The sequence below is a fragment of the Calliphora vicina genome, chromosome 2 (genome assembly GCF_958450345.1).
Source record: "Calliphora vicina chromosome 2, idCalVici1.1, whole genome shotgun sequence".
NCBI classification, from domain to species: Eukaryota; Metazoa; Arthropoda; class Insecta; order Diptera; family Calliphoridae; genus Calliphora; species Calliphora vicina.
In genome coordinates this window covers 92507511-92527810 of record NC_088781.1, presented here as the reverse complement: position 1 = coordinate 92527810, position 20300 = coordinate 92507511, and the positions used below count along the sequence as shown (strand labels likewise).

Genomic DNA, 20300 nt, shown 5'->3' with positions numbered 1-20300 from the left:
ATCTGCTTAATTAGCTTTTTGAATCTAAAATATTGTGTTAGAAATGTGAGATTAAAATGGGTGGTTTTTATTTGTTTGACAAAGTTAGGTTTGAGTGGAGAATTTTATAATGGATGTTGTGTTGAAAATTCTTTTTGAATCCTTATTATTATTTCGATCATTAATGCTCTTGAGGTAGTTTAATATTAAAATTTATATTTTTGTATTTTGAAATCTTTATTTGATTTTGAATTAAAAATTATTAATCTATTTTTATTATTCTTCATTTCATTAATTGATAATTTTATTTACTTTATAGGGGATTTCATTGATTGTTAAAATTATGTTTTAGTGGAGTTATAATAAGCGGAGACTTGTAATTATTTTTAATGAGACCTTGTTATACATCTAATATTGTTGTTTAGGGTTTAAAAAGTAATTTCAATAACCAGAATTTTATTAAGTTATTATTATATAGTTGAGATGACTAGACAGGCTATTTGGTAATGGGCTAATCTATCAATTAGGAGGTTGAAAGTTCAATTCCCAAATAAAGACTGAAAACTAAGTTTGAATATAATTTATTATTGATTTGTAGCAGTTAAATAATTGGTATTTGTTTCTTAAATTTTGGATGAAATTTGGATTAAAATATTTATTTTGTGAATTTATTTTTATATCTTGAAACCTTGTTCTGAGATTAAAATGTTTGTCCCGGTTACTTTTATTGTTTACGTTTTTTGGATTTTTTTAATTTTGTATATCAGCTGTTCAACGTTGCCACTTGTCTGTTTTTTGTTGTATATTGTATGAACACATTTACTACATTTGCGGTGGCACCCAGTTAAAGTCGGTTCAATTTAAAACATACTTTAATTTTGACTATGGTTGCATATTAATAAACTACTGAACGGCTTTTAGTTGCAATCAAAAAGTACTCGATTTATTTAAAGAAAATAAACCAAAGTTTTTAAAAGGTAAAAACGCAACAATTGGTGTCAATCAAGTTTGAAGAGCTTAAAGTGGAACAACTCAAAATAGAATTGAACAAGTTGGAGTTATCTACAGCTGGTAATAAAACAGAATTGCAAAAAAAATGATAGGTGAATTCAAGCGGCGTGATATTGACATCGGAGTATAATGAAGTAATGGAAGTTTCTACCCGTGCAACAACAAGCAGCATGGATTTAAGCACAATGTTCACGGCTATGATTGAAAAATTTAAAGAAGTTGAAGAATCTTCAAGAGCCAACAACGAAAACATGGAAGCAAAATTACAAGAAAATTCTAGAGCCAACAATGAGAAACTGTTAGCAGAAGTTAAAGGCCCAACTATAATATGCATAAACTAGCTTAAGTCAGCTTAAGCAACTGTGCGAATACATATAAAATGTATGTGACAAACTATAATGTACTTAAGAGAGTTTCGTCAAGTTTCGTGCGAAGCTGGTCGCACATTCCGTACGGAATCAGCTGTTTGTTTATTTTATACAAAGAAAATAGAGAAATAAATGAAAAGGATGAAGAAAATTAATTTATTTTGATAAAATAATAAGAAATACGTATTTTTTTAATTGCATGTTGCACATAAATGTGCAAATGGAGCTAAATTGTTTTGAATGCACGTAAGTACATTATGGTCATCTAAAAGTTTCTTCGGATTTCCTTAAGCATTTGACAGACTTTTCGTTCGGTTATGACATTACCTTAAGCTAGCTTATGCATATTATAGTTCGGCCTTAAAGCTGAAGCTCAAGAAACTTCTAAAGTAAACAACGAGAAGCTGTTAGCTGAAGTTCAAGAAAATTCTAAAGCACAAACAAGAAACTTCAGGAAATTTCGGAGGTTATAAACAGCAGGGGTGATAATCTTGAAACACAAGTCAGCAACTTTGTCCGACCTAGAGGATGGTCTAGAAAAACAATCCCATGATGTTGATAATAAATTGCTCGATCTGGAAATGAAAAATCTTCAATTCCAAGCTGAAGTTCAACCTTTGCGACTTATTTCAAAAACATCTTGTAGAATAAAGGCCCCTAGTTTTGATGGCTGCATACCGTTTAATGTTTCCAAGTTCCAGTTTGATACAGTTGCCATTAAAAACATGTATAACAATTAAATATTGTTTGAGTGGTCTTTCAAATCGTTTTTTTTTTAGGCAAAATGCATTTTTTCCAAAAAATTAAAAAATCGTGCTTTAGTAATTTTCCACTAACTCAAGCAGTTCTTAACGGATTTGAACCTAATTACACGCATCGAAAAAAGTGTAAAAATTGAGACGGTCTACAGTCCAGCTATGAAAAGGTCGTTAAGTCAAATTCCGAAATAGGTCAATGCACTTCAGAACTTGTCAATAAATCCACCAAAGAACACGTGCTACTAGCGGAATATTTGGGGAAATGGGTAGAAGAATTAACGCCGCCCGATAGAAATAAACATACCTCCGTCCTCGCCTTAAAAAGTCAAAGCCATGGCGCCTTAAAGCAGGTGCCCAGAAGTGTTCCTCCAGCAAGACGAAGTGAAGGAGTTGGTCAACGAAATTAGGCGGAACGACGAACCATCTTTAAGTCCTTGAAGCTTGCCTGTTGTTTTAGTTAAGAAGAAAAAGGAGCACTAGATTTTGCGTCGATTATAGAAAACTGAATGCCGTCACGAAGAAAGACAGCTACCCTAGGGTGGCCCTTAATAAACGAAAGTTGGAAAAATTTTGCCATTAAAAAATTACTTTTATAATTTAATTTAAAAGACTCGAAATGTGTACGTAATTGTCGTTCTAATGAGACATAAAAAACAGAAATTGGTCAAAAAATATTAAAGTTATTAAAAATTCGCCAGGCCATTAACGTGTCTCAGGCAACTAGAACAAGAAATGTAGGAACAAAATTAACATATTTTGATAAATATTAAAATAAAAGCTCATTTTTACTTAAAATATGTCCATATTTACTTGTATATGAGTTTTTGTCTTCGTAGGATACCGTTAACCTATTATTAGGTATGAACAAAAAATAAAATTTTTTTAACGGCAGTTTCAAAACTCCATTTTAAAATTTTTAAAAATTTTGTTAAACAAATTTCAGAATTTTTTGATCATCTCTTTGGGATTTATTAAGAATATAATAGGGAATAAAAATGTGAAAAAATTATGAAAATATCGCTTATAGTTTTTCCGTACCTGCGATTTAAATTTTGAAATTTTCGAGAAAAACCAATTATTTGGCAATTTTTAGGCCAATGAGCTCTATTTCCTTACTCTTATGAATTTTAAGCAAAGGTTATTCAGAATATTATAGTCCAGATAATTCTAAATATACTCTGAAATTGAAATTTTCGGGAAAAACCAATTATTTGGCAATTTTTAGGCCAATAAGCTCTATTTCCTTACTCTTATGAATTTTAAGCAAAACTTATTCAGAATATTATAGTCCAGATAATTCTAAATATACTCTGAAACTTGTACTAAAATCGGAAAACGTTAACCCTTAAATCGTGAAGGTCAAAGGTCAAATTTTTCAATATTTGGAATTTCTCTTGGAAAGATTTCGAAATGTTGTATATATTTGGGCCGATTTTGCCTAGTATTTACAAAAACAACAGAGAAATTAAAATTAACCCTATATAGCGCTTGGTGTTAAAATGACCCCAAATTTCTAAAACCATAAATAAATTATGATTTTAAAAGTTTGGGGTCATTTTAACCCCAAGTGCCATTAAGCGTTAATTTCCATTCTTGTACTGTTATTATAAACCCTAGGGTTTATGTTATATTTTTGTTAAATTTAAATCGGCCCAAAAATTTATAACATTTCGAAATCTTTCCAAGAGAAATTCCAAATATTGAAAAATTTTACTTTTGACCTTCACGATTTAAGGGTTAACGTTTTCCGATTTTAGTACAAGTTTCAGAGTATATTTAGAATTATCTGGACTATAATATTCTGAATAAGTTTTGCTTAAAATTCATAAGAGTAAGGAAATAGAGCTTATTGGCCTAAAAATTGCCAAATAATTGGTTTTTCCCGAAAATTTCAAAATTTAAATCGCGAGTACGGAAAAACTATAAGAGATATATTCATAATTTTTGCACATTTTTATTCCCTATTATATTCTTAATAAATCCCAATGAGATGATCAAAAAATTCTGAAATTTGTTTAACAAAATTTTTAAAAATTTGAAAATGGAGTTTTGAAACTGCCGTCAAAAAAATTTTATTTTTTTGTTCATACCTAATAATAGGTTAACGGTATCCTACGAAGACAAAACCTCATATACAAGTAAATATGGACACATTTTAAGTAAAAATTAGCTTTTATTTTAATATTTATCAAAATATGTTAATTTTGTTCCTACATTTCTTGTTCTAGTTGCCTGAGACACGTTAATGGCCTGGAGAATTTTTAATAACTTTAAAATTTTTTGACCAATTTCTGTTTTTTATGCTTCATTAGAACGACAAGTACGTACACATTTCGATTCTTTTAAATTAAATTACAAAAGTAATTTTTAAATGGCAAAATTTTTACAAAAACTGAAAAAAATTCATTTTTTCCCCTAGTAAATGCATCTCAAAACTTCAGAGGGTTTGCGGCACATCTTAAACCCAACCGATTTACCTAAAAAATTTTCAGGATGATTTTTTTACTAATGTTCACCAAACTGGGGGTGAGAATGGCCAAAATCCAACTTTCGTTTATTAAGGGCCATCCTAAGCTACCCTCTACCTCTAAATGGAATAAAATGGTTCTCCACATTGGACTTGCAAAGTGGTTCAGACGAGGACAAAGAGGAAACTGCAGAGCCCTTTGGACTCTGCAATGCTCCGGCAAAATTCAAATGGAGCATGTGTACCTCGATGACATAATTGTCATGGATATGACTTTTGATGAACACCTGAAAAATCTTTAAGAAGTCTTTAAACGAATATCAGTGGCTGGACTCAAATTCAGTGTAAAGAAAGAGTTTAAGTATTTAGGGCAGCTTAACAGCAGATGGAATATCAACAGACGAAGATAAAATACGAGCTGTAAAGGCCGGGTATATTAAATTTTTAAAACGATCCTAATTCTTCCGCTGTGTTCCAATTTCAATGTATAGAAACTATGTATAGAAACTCCTTATGAATCACTACAAAAAACCATGTCGTAGCTATCAATTATCTCTTACAGCTTCGGAGATATTCGCCAGTTTTTTGATAACAGCGGATCCAAGTATTTCCGATTTTCTCCAGTTTTCTTATATTGGACTAACAACACATGAATGAGTTAAATAGATAAATAATTATACAAAAGTAAGCACTAAGTCCAAAGTTATTTGCATTTGAATTTAAAAAATTGTAAAATTTCTTTTTATGTTGTTTTCTCAAACAATTTCTAAGACGATGTATAAGGATTTTACACTTTTTGAAAAGCTAACTTTCCATCAAATATTTCAAATTAAAAAAATTGAAAATTGTTGATACCGAGGGGACCAGGTCCATCTAAATAATGGCTATTTTTATAATGGCTACTTTTTTGGGAATTGAGGGATTCCTAATAACAAATTTTAAAATTTGTTTCTATTTTTGCATTTAAAATAGAAATATATATTTGTATATAACTGTAAAATATTCATAAATAAAAATTTAATTTTAATTTGCAAAATTTGTATTTTCGCAAAAACTCATTAAAAAACATTTTTTTAATATTTTTCAAAAAAGTATTCCATGAATTCTTTAATTGTCAAATGTTTTATATATTGTTACGTTTTAACCTTTTCAAAACGCTGGTTTATTTCCTTTAAATAAACCGGATACTTTTGATTGCACACTTTAAGGCACTTAGTTGATTTTTATTCGAAAAGCGTCTCTGATAAACTCACTCACGACTGCAACCTCTGCCACTATTTATAACACTGCCATCTGCACTCTAGATTGCTCTTTAACTGTCAAAGTTCGAATATTCTAGATCATACGCCATCTGTGGTGTACTTTCTACAATGTTCTTTAACTGAATATTCGAATTCAAACAGCGTTGCCAACTTACGATCAATGGTAAACTGAAAGCTTTTATTTAATAATGCCCACAGATATGTTACAGTTGGCTATTACAGCAATGTTTTTTGAAAGCATTATGCTACTTTTAAATCAGCCCTTAAAATCGTTATATTTGAATTCAAGTACAATTTCGTAACAATATTTTGGAAAAAAAATCCCTATCCATTAATATATAACACGTCTTGTGGTTTTTACGTGTCAATTAATTGGGGAAAGATTAACATCTAGCAAAGAATTTACCGATATGCAACAAATTTTTTCAACATTAAACAGTTTACAAACAAACAACTGTTTACTAAATGCAGAAACTGTCGTCTGTTAAGGTTAAATTTTAATTCACATTAGTGTGCTGTTAATGCAAATTAACTCAATCGTCTGTCTACGGTATTACAACAAGTATTTGTATGGTCAACACTTCCAACTGAGATCCGATCATTCTGCAGCAACCACCTGAGTTGCTGCAATTTAAACAACCTGAAGGACTAATAGCTCGTTGAATTGAGCGGCTTCAGAGCTATGACTTTAGCATCGAGCACCGGAAGGGTTTGAAACATGGCAATGCGGACGCGCTTTCAAGACTGCCCCGCAACGTGGGATGCAAGCATTGTACAAAATCCGAGGAAAAGGAATGTGTCATCGATGTTAGACTAATGCAAATAGAGTCCAGTGAAAATTGTTCTGTAGCGCAAAGAAGTGAATCCATACTGGCGAAAATAATATCCGCTTAATAAGAGGACAGAAAGCCTACCCGCAATGAAATATCAGCCGAAAGTCCTCTGATGAAATCATATTGGGCCCTATGGAATAGTTTAAAGTTGTTAAATGGCTGATTATATCGCATATGTGAAAGTGCTGACGGTAAAACGGTGACAAATATAATTGTGGTAAGAGTTGGCCTCAACACTTTCGCTTCTTGCTAGTGGCTCTTTTCAATATGCAGTTGGTAATGATTACCTCATTGGTATGTCCCAAAGCACGATTAGCAAAATGGTCACAAGGGTGGCAAAGGAAATGGAGGTAAAGCTATGTCCAAATTTGATAAAATTTGATCCAGAGCAATCCAATGAATGTATGGAAACTTTTATGAGGAAATATAAGATCCCTGGAGGTTTGTGTTTATGACTGATTCTTTTTTATTTATTTAATGTTGTCCTCGTCTTTATTCAGTTATAGGCTGCATAGATGGCACTCACATAGGTCTTCAAAAACCTTCCGATAACGAACACATGTTTTTTAATAGAAAAGGTTTTCACAGCCTAAACTCTATGGTGGTAAATTTCTTAAGAATATGTTTTTTAAAACTTACATATTATGATCATGAATATAAGCTTCTGGCTATTAATTCCAAGTATGGTGGTGCAGCACACGACTCTTTTGTATGGAAACATTCGAATGAAAGGGATTTGTTGGAAGATCTATCCAACAATAAAAAACCTAAAAATTCTTGGCTTTTGGGTAAGTTAAACACAAATATTTACGTGCTTTTACACCAGTACATATTCCTTTGCTTTGATTTTAGGGGACTCCGGCTACCCTTTAGAGCCATGGTGTATAACACCATATAGGAATCCCGCTGAAGGGTTAATGGAAACTCATTTCAATGAGGTTCACTCAAAAGCTAGATGCATTGTTGAAAGATCTATTGGAATTTTCAAAGCCCGGTGGAAAGTTCTTTCTAATGATAAAAGAAGTCGCTACTGCCCCCAAAAAATTGCACTTTTGGCAAATGCGTGTGCAGCACTACATAATATTTGCATAAAATTCAAAGTGGATCAGTACACTGTAATTAGTGTTACTGAATCTACCCAAATTGAGGTTGATGTAGGAGCTGAAACAAATGTAACGAGAATTGGCAGTAAAAAATAGTGTTACTGAATCTACCCAAATTGAGGTTGATGTAGGAGCTGAAACAAATGTAAGAGAATTGGCAGTAAAATTCGAGACCATATAAAACTTTCATTATTAAATAATATATAAGTACCATCTAAAAAGAAAACTATAATTTAATCATTTAACATAAATTGATTTGTTTATTAAAAATAAAAAGAAATTATCACAGCCTTGTTATTCATTTAATTTGTACTTTTGTTAACAGTAATGTAAACATAAATAGTCTCCATGTCTTAAATAATATACGCAAAAGGCACTACTAAATAGTTAAAAGTTATCCTTTTTACGTCTTCTGTTTTAGGATTTCCAGTTCAATTGTTTTTATTTCATATTCAATCTTTTTTGTTTTCATATTTTCAGCATGTTCTTTTTCTTTTATTCTGAGTGAACGTTCCTTTATTTCAGTTAAACGATCAAGTTTAGAAGCCATGATCATTTGATGCTCTTCAAATTTCGAAATGTTGGATTTTAAAAGTTTCAATTTCGTTGCTGCTTTCGTAGAGCATTTAGTTGGTCTTGTTGTTAATTTCAATGTATTGTCTTCTTCATTTTCCTGTTCACTATTGACTTCCGATGTTAAAGTTGTATCCACTAGATACTGAAAAGATTAATCTGCGTCATTACAATTTCCGTTTGTGTTATTAGCTGATCCGAATGAGTTTACAGTTGTCATACCATCAACGGCTACCCCAATGCCGGCAGCCTGTAGGATTTGTTCTTCAATTCTTTTTTGATTCTTTGTTGAAGGATACCTTCTTCTTCACACTGAATTTTTGATATTTATTACAAAACACATGAACAAAATCTTTAAGCAACGAATCATACAGAAACTAACGTGATACATGCCTTACACCACAGCTTTGCATTTTTAATTGGTGGGCCAAACGTATTTAAGCGCACAGTAAGTGTTTCCCACAACCTATTTGCAACGGCTCTCCCTTGTCCACAATTTGGCAGACGGTTTTTTGCTAAATTGGAGTGTTCGGAAATAAACTCTGCCAATATTTATTTTTGTTTTAAATTTATATTTTTCACACTTGTCCTGAAATTTTAATAATAATTACACTTCTTTTAACTTAAAAAATTAATAAAACTTACATTTTTCACAATTTTTTGTTAGCCGTTAAAATAAAAAAAAACATAAAAACCAAGATAACACTCGATCGATGACTCGCTATCGAAAGCCATCATCTCAAATTTTATTTATTTTTGTTTGATATCGATTGCCGTAATCCCAAAACAATAATTTTCAATCGAATTAGCTCGATATCGAAAGCGGTAATTAGACCCCAGAGTATTTACACAAAAATTAAAATAAAAATAAGGCCGGGCATTGCCTGGACTTTTTTTCTTTTAAATATAAGCTAATATCCTATACTTTTCTAAAATCCATAAAACTAATTACAACTTTTACCAACTTAATAGTTGTGGCCCATTAAATGCGGATATTATCCCTATTTTGGACCTTTTAAAAAAAAAATTATTAAAAATATTTACTCATAATTTTTATAAAAAAAATGTTTACTATATACTTTAATACCTGATGTTATAAAAGATTTACTTTTAATAGATTTAATAAATTTCCAGTTTTTTCACTTTTTGAATAAATTTCTAGTTTTTTCACTTTTTCTTAAAAAAGCAATACTAATTAGCTAACTTTGACCGCTCATTGAAAAGAAAATAAACAACTTAGTTGATTGATTTTTATAGCTGTGTTGTAGAATTTTATCTACTTTTACCCTATACCAAAATTTATTATAAATACTTTATTTCTAAATTTCAATTAATCGCCACTTTGAACCCAAAGTGTATCTATCGATCAGCTTGATATAATTATATGTATGTACATTACGGTGGGACATTTTTAAGAACAAAAATTTATCGATATTGTTCCACTACGACATATCAAAAAAGTCATTTTCGAGGGGCCCAAATTTATTTTTTTTTTACATTTTCTCAACTTTTAGTTTTAAGGTTTTTTAAGCTGATAATAAAAAGGTTGTCTGATTTAATTATACCTAGGGTTGCCAGACGGCCTGGAATGGCCTGGATTGTCCAGTTTTTTGTGTCTTGTCCAGTTTCCAGCTAAAACACAATTTGTCCAGTTAAAAAATAATTTCTTTCATTTTGCAAAATATTTTTTTATTAATAATATTTTTTATTAATTAATATTTTGTACAGAAATATTTGAAAATTTATACAATTGTGATTGCAAATGTATAGTCAGTTGTATTTGTATTAGAAAGTGATTCATTTACTATTATAGAACTGTACAGTGAGTAATCTTTTGAATTGCCTTAAAAATCGGTTAAAATATGGAAGCAAAGTTGTAACTATTTTAAAAAAGATTTCATCTTTCGGAACAAAACGTTTACAATTAGAAGCAAATCAATTTTTAAAAAATTAAAATATTACGTACTTAGAGCAATGATATGATTTCGGAGACGAATCGCTTTACAACAAAATTTAATTTTTAAATTTAAAACAATCCCTTTTATCGTGGGATAACTTATCAAAGCTTCCAAAGTTTTAGAAATATCAAATATAATTGACGACATGTTGCTTTTGCCGCAAGATAATGTTTTTTTTTGAATTTTTAACACTGCGATCTTTGATATTTTTTACATTACTACGAAAATTAATCTTTAACCTTTTGAAAGTAAACAATTTTATTTACACAATTTTAAGGGCAATATCTTTGCATTTAAAATGGAATCAAACATTATGCTGGATATAATTTTAACAAATTTTTAAATTTTCAAATCGCGATATTTTTGAAGTGGAAAGGGTTTCCGATGATTGATTTGAGGAGTCCTTTGGAACCGTAATATGTGTGGTAATTTTGATTAAAATCGAAGATGTCAAATCCAAAAATAGCAGTTTTCTGTCCGTTTTGATATGGATTCTCTCAATTGTGATATGGAAACAAAATTTTAAAATTTGGATTACAATAAAACTAGAAATATATTCTATAAAAAAGTACACTTTTCTTTTATGATATGCGTCTTACGTTATTTTGAATTAATGTTTTCTAAAACTTAAATGACGTATCATCAATATAAATTTGTATGAAAAAATAAAATCTTAAATACAAAAGGAGTTTTTAAAGATATTTAAATTAAAAAATGTACTTATTAAATGTTCATAAAGATGGCCAAAAAAATTCTATTGCAACAGATTTATTAAACAATATAAGGAAACTACCTAAAATAGGGTAAAATACTATTTATTAATTAATTACTCAAAGCATTAACGTTATTTTGTTTAAGAAAATCATGTTACGTTGTTTGAATTTTGGTTATAATTTGGTTATTTTAGAAAGTTAAAGTTTAAAATTTTTTACACATATGTAATATGATGATGTAAATCGTAATCAATAATAAAATCAACTTCGAACTTTTTGACGATACGTTGTTTTGCATTTTAGGTGACGATATGTATGTAGGACTGAATTTAACGTTTCTTTATTTTTGTAAAAAACTTAAATAAAATTTAACTCTTTTGAACTATAAGCGCATTTTTAAATTGTCCAGTTATTTTTTAAAAATCCAGTTAAATTTTTCTTATGGTCCAGTTATTTGACTTTTGTTATCTGGTAACCCTAATTATACCCTTCACCTTTGTGAGAAGCGTATATATAAGTTTGTCATTCCGTTTGTAATATAATTTTCCGACCCTATAAAGTATATATAGTACATATATTCTGGATCCTTATAGATAGCGGAGTCTATTAAGCCATGTCCGTCTGTCTGATGAAATCAACTTTCCGAAGCACCCAAATAACTTACATACACGATTCATACATCAATATCTCCGGAATTGTTCCGGCTCGGTCCACAAGTGGCTGAGACATAAGGAAAAAACCAGGACAACCTCGATTTTATCCCTATTTTTGACCTATATCTGGATTACTCAGTCATTGATATAGACAGCAATTTCTTATCTAAAGAACCCATAAACCATTTTTAAGAGTTGATTATAATATTTGAATAAAAAGAAAACGGTACGTGACAGCGTATTCATGCAGCTTGACAATGAATTTCACAACATTGTCGAAATTTGAGCAGTTTGGAAGACGGCCGCACAGTGGTATAAATAAAAATAGAAGGAAATAAATCTGTAACTTCTAAACGCTTAGTCCAATTTGATTGAAATTTGACATGAGCAAAGATGAAGTCTTGTCGAGTTTATGTTTTGACCTCATGGACCAAGGAGGGGCGCGGCCAGGGGATCCCAAAGTAGGTCACCTAGGGTATGTTAAATTTTTAAAACTATTATATTTCTTCGAATCTCCTTGCCAAGCACTATCGTAGATATCAATTATATCTTACAGCTTAGGGGATGTTCGCATTTTTACCCACCCTGCCCCAGTTTTTTGATATCAGAGGGTCCAAATATTTGCCGACTTTCTTAATTTTTATTTTATTATACCAGTATCCCAGTAGAGCAAGAGAAACGTAGTCGATGTGTCCGCTGTTCTTCACTTGGTCTAGAGAAGCTTACAAAAATTATATGCTCAGGTTGCAAAGCCGCTTTGTATTACAAGTGTTTTGAACATTCCACAAATTTAATTCCTAATTACATTTCAAAAATGCAAATAAATGTATACTTTCATCTTTCATTTAATAATATTCTAATGTTTTATTATTTTTTTAATTTCGAATCACCCATCAAGAACACTAATTGGGATTTAATGACCCACGAAAAACGCTTAGTGTGGGATTATATGTCCCAGGATAAAAGGGATATTTAAGGATTTCTGAGTATGCAGAACATAATTGTTTTTCCACATCTTTTAGAATATGCAAACATTTTTACCATATATAGTTTGGTTCTCAAAAAATTGTTCGAATTTTTTTTTAAATTTAAAAAAAAAATTTAAATTTAAAATTTTTGTTTTTGTTTTTTAAATTTTTTATTTTTAATATTTAGGGAAAAAACTTTTGGTGAAAAAAAAATTCGGGTTAAAAAATATTTTTTCTGATTTTGACCCATTGTAGGTCCAACGTTGCAAAGGTCTTTGAAATATCTATAATTAGATATCCATATTGTCTATATCAATGACTGAGTAATCCAGATATAGGTCAAAAATAGGGATAAAATCGAGGTTGTCCTGGTTTTTTCCTTATATCTCAGCCACTTGTGGACCGAGCCGGAACAATTCCGGAGATATTGATGTATGAATCGTGTATGTAATGAAGATACGAATGTTTTAAAATTGCTGGGACACATTATCCTAGTAGTCCCGAGAGGGTTAAGGTTTTTTTAATAGGTATGTTATAAAAAGGTAAAATTATACGATCAAAACGATGGCGATATATTTTTTCCGAAAAAAATGTTTTATTATTGTGTTTTTTCGAAAAACGTTTCTTTTCGTTTTTTTATTATTTTTTGTTATTCACGTTAGGCAGTGTAGTGCACTGTAGATTAGACCGTACCTCAAAAACGAAAATCGCCGTACACCCCCTAAAAAATTGCAGTTCTGCAAGGCAGTTTCGAAAATTTTTGTTTGTTTTTTTTTGCTTGCAATTTACAGTCGGATCTTAAAGTATGATATTTCAATGTTTTTGTCTCGGGAAGGCCAATGTTTTGCTCTAATGGCCATGATCCTAATGTCAGAAAATTAAAGCTCACAAGAAATCATTACCGCGAGTGTACTGTACATATGTGTTAAAATTAATTACTTCTATATAATCGGAAAGCGCGGCATATCAAACAGTGTCTAGAAAGGAAACATGACTCAATTCGCCACTGATGGCTGACACAACAAAATACATGTATTTTGCTGTTGAAAGAGTTAGGATTTTGCCAGCAGCCATAGGTTTTAGCTAAGCTACAATAAACTACGGAGGGAAGAAATATTTATGAATATTTCAAATAATAATCTTGTATAGCTATTGTATTGACTTGACGGCTATTTAAACTTAAGTCGTCACAATACTGATTTTGCAATACAAGCTTTTTTAGCACTTCTTATGGAAAGGGTCCATGTGATGGATGGAGGAAAAACCTAGTCAATATACATCAATTATTATATAAACTTTGAGATGTATATAAACAATGTTTTTGTTTTGACAATTTTGTACGCTCATGCAACTATTAAATATAAGGATATACATTAGGCCGGGTCGATTAGTATGGACGGTCAAAAAGTAAAAAATCGTATAGCAGAAACGCAATCTACGGAAAATTCTAAGAAAGTTTCCTCAAGAAACCATAGGTCTAAAATCAAATCCTATCTTGCGCATTTCGTCTTTTATCCAATAGAAAAAAAATATGTATTGAAATATCATTGGATAAAAGACGAAATGCGCAAGATAGGATTTGATTTAGACCTATGGTTTCTTGGAGAAAATTTCTTAGAATTTTCCGTAGAATGCGTTTCTGAGGATTTTTCATATATTTTTTCAGAGTTTTTATATTTATTGTAATAAAACAATTGCAGAATTTACAAAACCCCTGTATTATTGTATCGAGTGTATTATTGAATTCAAATACAATAGTGTAAGCTTGTTGTTGGAAATTTTCATACAAAAAATAAATACACTTATAAACTTTTATTTTGTATGTTTTTAAAAAGTTGTATTGGTTTACAGCTATAAATTTCTCTGAGCACCAAGGTTGCCAATTTAGCCATTTTCCGGCTAGATCTAGCGATTTTATTTTCATTTAGCCATAAAAAAATGGCTAGATTTAATCTAGCCGGAAGATCTAGCCATTTTATTTTGTCCTAGCCTTTTTTATTTTATACTTTTCTTGAACATTTTTGTAATTTTTTAAAAATAAAAAAGTATTTTTTATCAAATGACAAAGAAACTGTCTTTTTAAACAAATTCGTCTGTTGATGATTTGATGAGAATATTATTGGTTTTATGAAAACAGTAATATTCTCATTTTTTCAAAAATGAAAATTTATCAAAAAGGAAAAGAAAAATATTGATATTACAATCTTTAAGTCTGCTAAACCCCATTAACACGAAGTCGGTAAAATTTTGTTTTGAAAACTGTCAGTATAACTATTAGTTAACACATAATCAGACTTCGTGGTGATGGGGGGCAATAAATGTAATATTTTTGAATTTGTATTCAGTTATTTTTGGGTTTTAGCCATTTCTAGCCATTTTTAATTCAAAATATAGCCATTTTCTGAGCTGAGGAGTTGGCAACCTTGCTGAGCACACATATACGAGTATTATGTGAGAGAGTAATTTGAAAAAAATGAGAGTCTACTTGTTATACATACTCAGCGTTGCCATAATTTTTTTTTCAAAAACTTCAAATTTAAAAAAAAAAAACTGATTTTCAACTAAAAAAACTGCACATAAAATTATAATTCAGTTCATATATTTTTTTTATTAAAACATAACAAAACATAACAAAAAATAACAAAACATAACAAAAAAATACAAAACATAACAAAAAATAACAAAACAAATTAAATTGTACATATAATAAAAAATAAAAATATAATTCAGATTTATAAAAAATATTTGAAATAACATGCATTTTCGTAAATTGAGTTAATTTCTCTTGGCACTTAATACTAATCAGATTTGTACATTTCTTTGGTAAATTTGATTGCCATTTCTTTTGATTGCACGAAATTGCTGCAATTACTGTTATTTTTTTTAAGAAAATCTTTAGTTCTTAAAATGCCACACAGTGTTGGAACTTCTAATCTGTTCCTAGTTTTATTTTTATTAATATTAATTTGTGAAAAAATTCTTTCAACATTAGCAGTTGCAACAGGTACTGACAAAATTGCATATACCAGTTTTTTTAAATTAGGAAAAGCTTTAGTTCCGTCGCCACGTTTTGTTTTAAATATTACTTCCCAAAAAGTTTCAATATTTTCTTCTTCTAATAAGCCCAAGTCTTCAAAATTTAGGTGCAGTAGTTCACGCCACTCATCATCTGTGTCTTGAATGTAGTTCATTTCTACTACATTTGGCACAAAACGACATAATTTAAAAATACTTTTATTGTTATTTTTCACAACATTAGCAGGTGCTAAGGCCTCAACGCATTCCAAAAAATCATTTTCAAAATCAAACTTTTTTAAGAGTGAATTGCAAAGCTCAACGTAAAATTGTAAGCAATGATTTTTGAAGTCCTTTGCGCTTTCCTCAGATAATTTAGATAGAGCTAATGAAACTTCCGCACCTAATAAATATCCTTTGGATCTTTTAAAAATGTGGAATTGTTAATATCAATCTTTTTAAATTTCTTAAAACATATATATTCCTCTTTTACTATATATTCAAAAATTGTTCCGTATAAACGGTTTATTGTACTATTTAATAAATGTATTTTTGGGTTTTCGTTTTGAAACAGGCGGTTTAGTTTGTTAATATCATTTAATATAAACTTTAAAAATAGTAAATATAATTCAAATTCTGGATTATGTAAATAATTTATTATTCTTTGTGTAGAATCAAACTTTTCCACGTCTTCGTGTAAAAAAAATAGTTTTAAGACTTCTAATCTGCTCAAAATCTGATTCACTGTAGCTTCGAGCGATAGCCAACGCGTTTGGGAAGGGTGCAAAATTTTTCTGGGATTATAATCCAGCAACACCTGTAATTCTGAAAATAATTCTACACGTTTGGGACTGTTTTGAATAAAATTGTAGATATCCCTCGCAGCACCTTCAATATATTTCGGTAAAAAAGTACAAGCTGAATTTGCGCAAAGAGCGAACGAGTGGCAAATACATTTAAATATAATTAAATGTGGACAATCTTTTTTCAGCAGTGTAGCAACAGAATGGTTACCACCAGTCATCACATTCGCACCATCCGCAGCAAAGCCAATTAAGTTTGTTTTATAATTTATATTATTGTTGTTGAAAATATTTACTATTTCTTTATAAATCCCCTTGGCGGTACAATCACGCACTTTAACCAAATCAAAAAAGAAGTCACAAATTTTGTCTTTATATTCAACTCTTACGACTAGAGATAACAACTTAGTAGTTGATATGTCCGTCGATTCATCGACGCACAAAGAAAACATTTTTGTACGTAGTATACCACAGAGTTCTTCTTGGTGAGTCTCGCCTATAACGTTTTTTACTATAGATGTTGTCTTTGTTCTAGCACATTTTGTTTTTTTTAGGAGCGCCGAATCCTCAATAGTTTCTTGGAGTAAAGGAACTAGATGATCCATTGCTGTAAATGGAACATTATGTTCTGCGCAGAACGCTGCTAAATGGAGTTCAATATTTGATATTTTGGAACTATACTTGACTGAATCGCTTAGTGATACCTTAGAACTTTTTTGAATTTGTATAGCTGTTGTTCTTTCAACATGTTTAGATGTCAAAGCATGAGCCTTTAAATCTGACACTCCAGCTAATGCTTTTAGCTCACAACAACAAACTTTACAGTACGCCAAATTATTATCGCTCCTTCTGATCCACGATTTAAACATTTCTTGCTCCTCCCACGATTTATTGTAACCACTCAATTTTCGTTTTCGATTTTTACTTGAGCGAGGTGGGGATTCTGCAATATGTATCACATCTGCCCGCAAATTTTCAGGTTCTTTATCTAGTAAATTAATGCTTGTTATTTAATGTACCTAATATAAAAATAACACTTTTCTTACCATTTCTTACTAAATATTTATCCATATTAGTGGCAAGTTAAAGAAAAATATTTTGTGAGTTGTTTGAATGAGTTGCATATGCAGAAGGAACCTGAGTATTACGTTGTGAACTAAACTAACAAACTATAATAGCAAACTCCATATAGAGAAACAAAACTTTCTTAGATATAAAAATGGGGGAATTCCCTCTTTCTTTCAGTGGTGCAAACAATAGTATATGATTACATTGTCGCATTAAAAAAGTATGAGTAAATCTTGCCACTACTATATTAAGCATATGGGGTAAAATTGTGGCTTTAGAAATTGGAATTAAAATAACAAAATTTAAATTAAAAGATTTAAATGTAAAAACTGCAAAATCTGCATAATTTACAGAAAAACTTACTTTTTAAACAAAAAACTTCAAAACTGCTCAATGCTCAGAAAAACTGCAAAATGCAGATAAATCTGCACATTTGGCAACGCTGTACATACTACGCTTTCAAAAACATTCATACAATATACAATGGGTGTTCACAAACTAATAAACAAAAATTGTATTTAATACAAGATGCACGATACAAATTGTTGTGAATTCAGCAATTAATAACATTGAAAAAACTTACAGTGCAATTGTTGGTTGTTTTTTTATTTTCTTTTTGCTATATATTGTCACTTACGCTATATCACTACCGTGTATTTTATCTTAATAAAGTGCATTTTTACTAATTTTTTTGATATTTAACCCGTGGAAATAAATTAATTGAGCATTTTAAATTAAAATTTAACCCGTGAATAAGGTATAATTGAAAAATAATAATTTTTGGTGAAAAATAATTATTTAATTTTATTCGAAAGTGAGTAACCGTTTATTCGTTTGCAGTAATAGTATATACTAAACGTTTTTTATACCTTTTTTAATATTGAAAGTGCATTTACACTACAGAAAATCATTGTTCAAAAATATTTACCCAATTTTTTGAATATTTTTACCTTGAGAAAAAACGAACAACGTGTAAATTCACTTTCTTATTTAATATTTTACATATTTAACCCATTATTTTTGTAGAATTTGCTTTGTGAATTCCTATTAACCCAAATTTTTTTTGAAATTTGTCATCTCTTTAAGATTTTTTTTTAATTTTGTGAAACTTTTACTCGTTTTTTGTCGATTTTCGATTTTACTCGGAATTTCAAACCCTACAATCGTAATAAAATTAAAATTTTTAATTATTTAAAGATTAGTTTGTCTATTTCTTGAAAATTTAAACAAGTTTACCCATTTTTTTTTTTTGATTACCTTTAAATTTTGTTACTCGATTTTTCTTGCTTTTTTCAAAATTACCCGATATTTGGAAATGGACATGTCCGCATTGATTCGTAATGCCGATAGTTTGGCAGAATTCAAGGCTCATATTTCAATAATACCCGTCGGCGAACATCGAATTGGTTCGTTAAATAGCCACGAAAAAGAATTAAACCGTTTATGGGAAGCTCTTCGTTCAGCATACGATACTTTGCTGATCGAAGCTGAACAATTGAAAACCCGACAGATTGTTGAGGTGAAGGCCAGATATATGGCTTCTTATAGTATATATACTCGTGGTATCTCCATAATAACCACCTATTTGGACAATTTAAAAACTGCTGCTAAGGCAGAAAAGTCCATTGATCAGGGAATAAATTCAATGCCATTTGTTCATTTACCCCCTTGCGACACCCCTATTTTCTATGGTGACTATAAGAACTGGCCTTCATTCCGAGACATGTTCTCAGCTTTGTATGGCAATATGCAAAGGATGCTCATGATGTCATACAAACTGTTCATTAACTAATGATAGCTATGCAGTGGCATGTAAAAAGTTAGTTGATACGTATGTATCATGAATAGTTTCGAACTCAACCCCCTCTTAATTTTACCCCTTCAACTTCAGCAACGGCTCAAAACGTTCATACGTATGCCGCACATTTGAGCCCTAACCCCCATTCCACAGTCCTGTTGGGCTCGGCTATTTGTATAGTCCATGTGAACGATCTCAGATGTGCGGCTCGAGCGGCTCGAGGCTTATGGCTGTGCTCTTTATGTTCGAAGTATTTCGGCGAATGAAATCACTTCACATTTACTCTCTGCAAAGACGAAGGTAGCTCCTGTTAAGTCTGAAACATTACCCCGTTTAGAACTTTGTGGAGCGGCTTTGATGGCAAACATGGTAGAATCTTTGTGTAGTCAATTTAGATTCTACAATTTATAAGATTTATATGTGGACCGATTCTACTATAGTTTTATCTTGGCTAAAAAAACCCCCGTGTCATTGGCTAACCTTTGTCAAGAACAGAGTTGCACTAATAGTAAAGAAAGTAGGTAACGAAAATTGGTTTCATGTTGATTCCAAAGATAACCCCGCAGATCTCGCAAGTCGTGGAACTCTTGCTCGAGATTTAGTAGATAACCCCTTATAGTGGTATGGTCCCTCGTGGTTACGACAACGGCGAGAATACTGGCCACAAAATATCGTTACCGAACATCTACATTTAGAAGTTCAATCTTTTTCTGTTCAGACTGAACAAAAATTTGACATGCTGGAACGTTTTTCAGTGCAATGCGAATTATTTCGTATTGGTTCAGGTATTTACAGTATTTGAAAACCCGAAAATGCTTGCACAACACTTTAGATTTAACCCAATCAGAAATGAGATTTACTCGTGATCGATTAGTTCTAGTATGTCAAAAGAATTATATACCCGAATATTCTTTACTGTCAAAAGGTAAACCCATATCTTCCAAGAGTAATTTATTCACTTTGAACCCGT

The 20300-nt window shown here is 30.7% G+C and overlaps 2 protein-coding genes across 2 annotated transcripts in view; one reads left to right on the top strand and one right to left on the bottom strand.

The window, feature by feature from the left end:
* Nucleotides 1-20300, bottom strand: part of Hasp (Hig-anchoring scaffold protein) — a 278761-nt gene that overhangs the window by 142348 nt on the left and 116113 nt on the right. The window lies entirely within an intron of this gene.
* Nucleotides 1128-7877, top strand: LOC135952613 (putative nuclease HARBI1). Its single transcript, XM_065502624.1, has 4 exons — nucleotides 1128-1305; nucleotides 6901-7119; nucleotides 7179-7466; nucleotides 7531-7877. The coding sequence occupies exons 1-4, from the start codon at nucleotides 1128-1130 to the stop codon at nucleotides 7875-7877; spliced, it is 1032 nt and encodes a 343-aa protein (XP_065358696.1).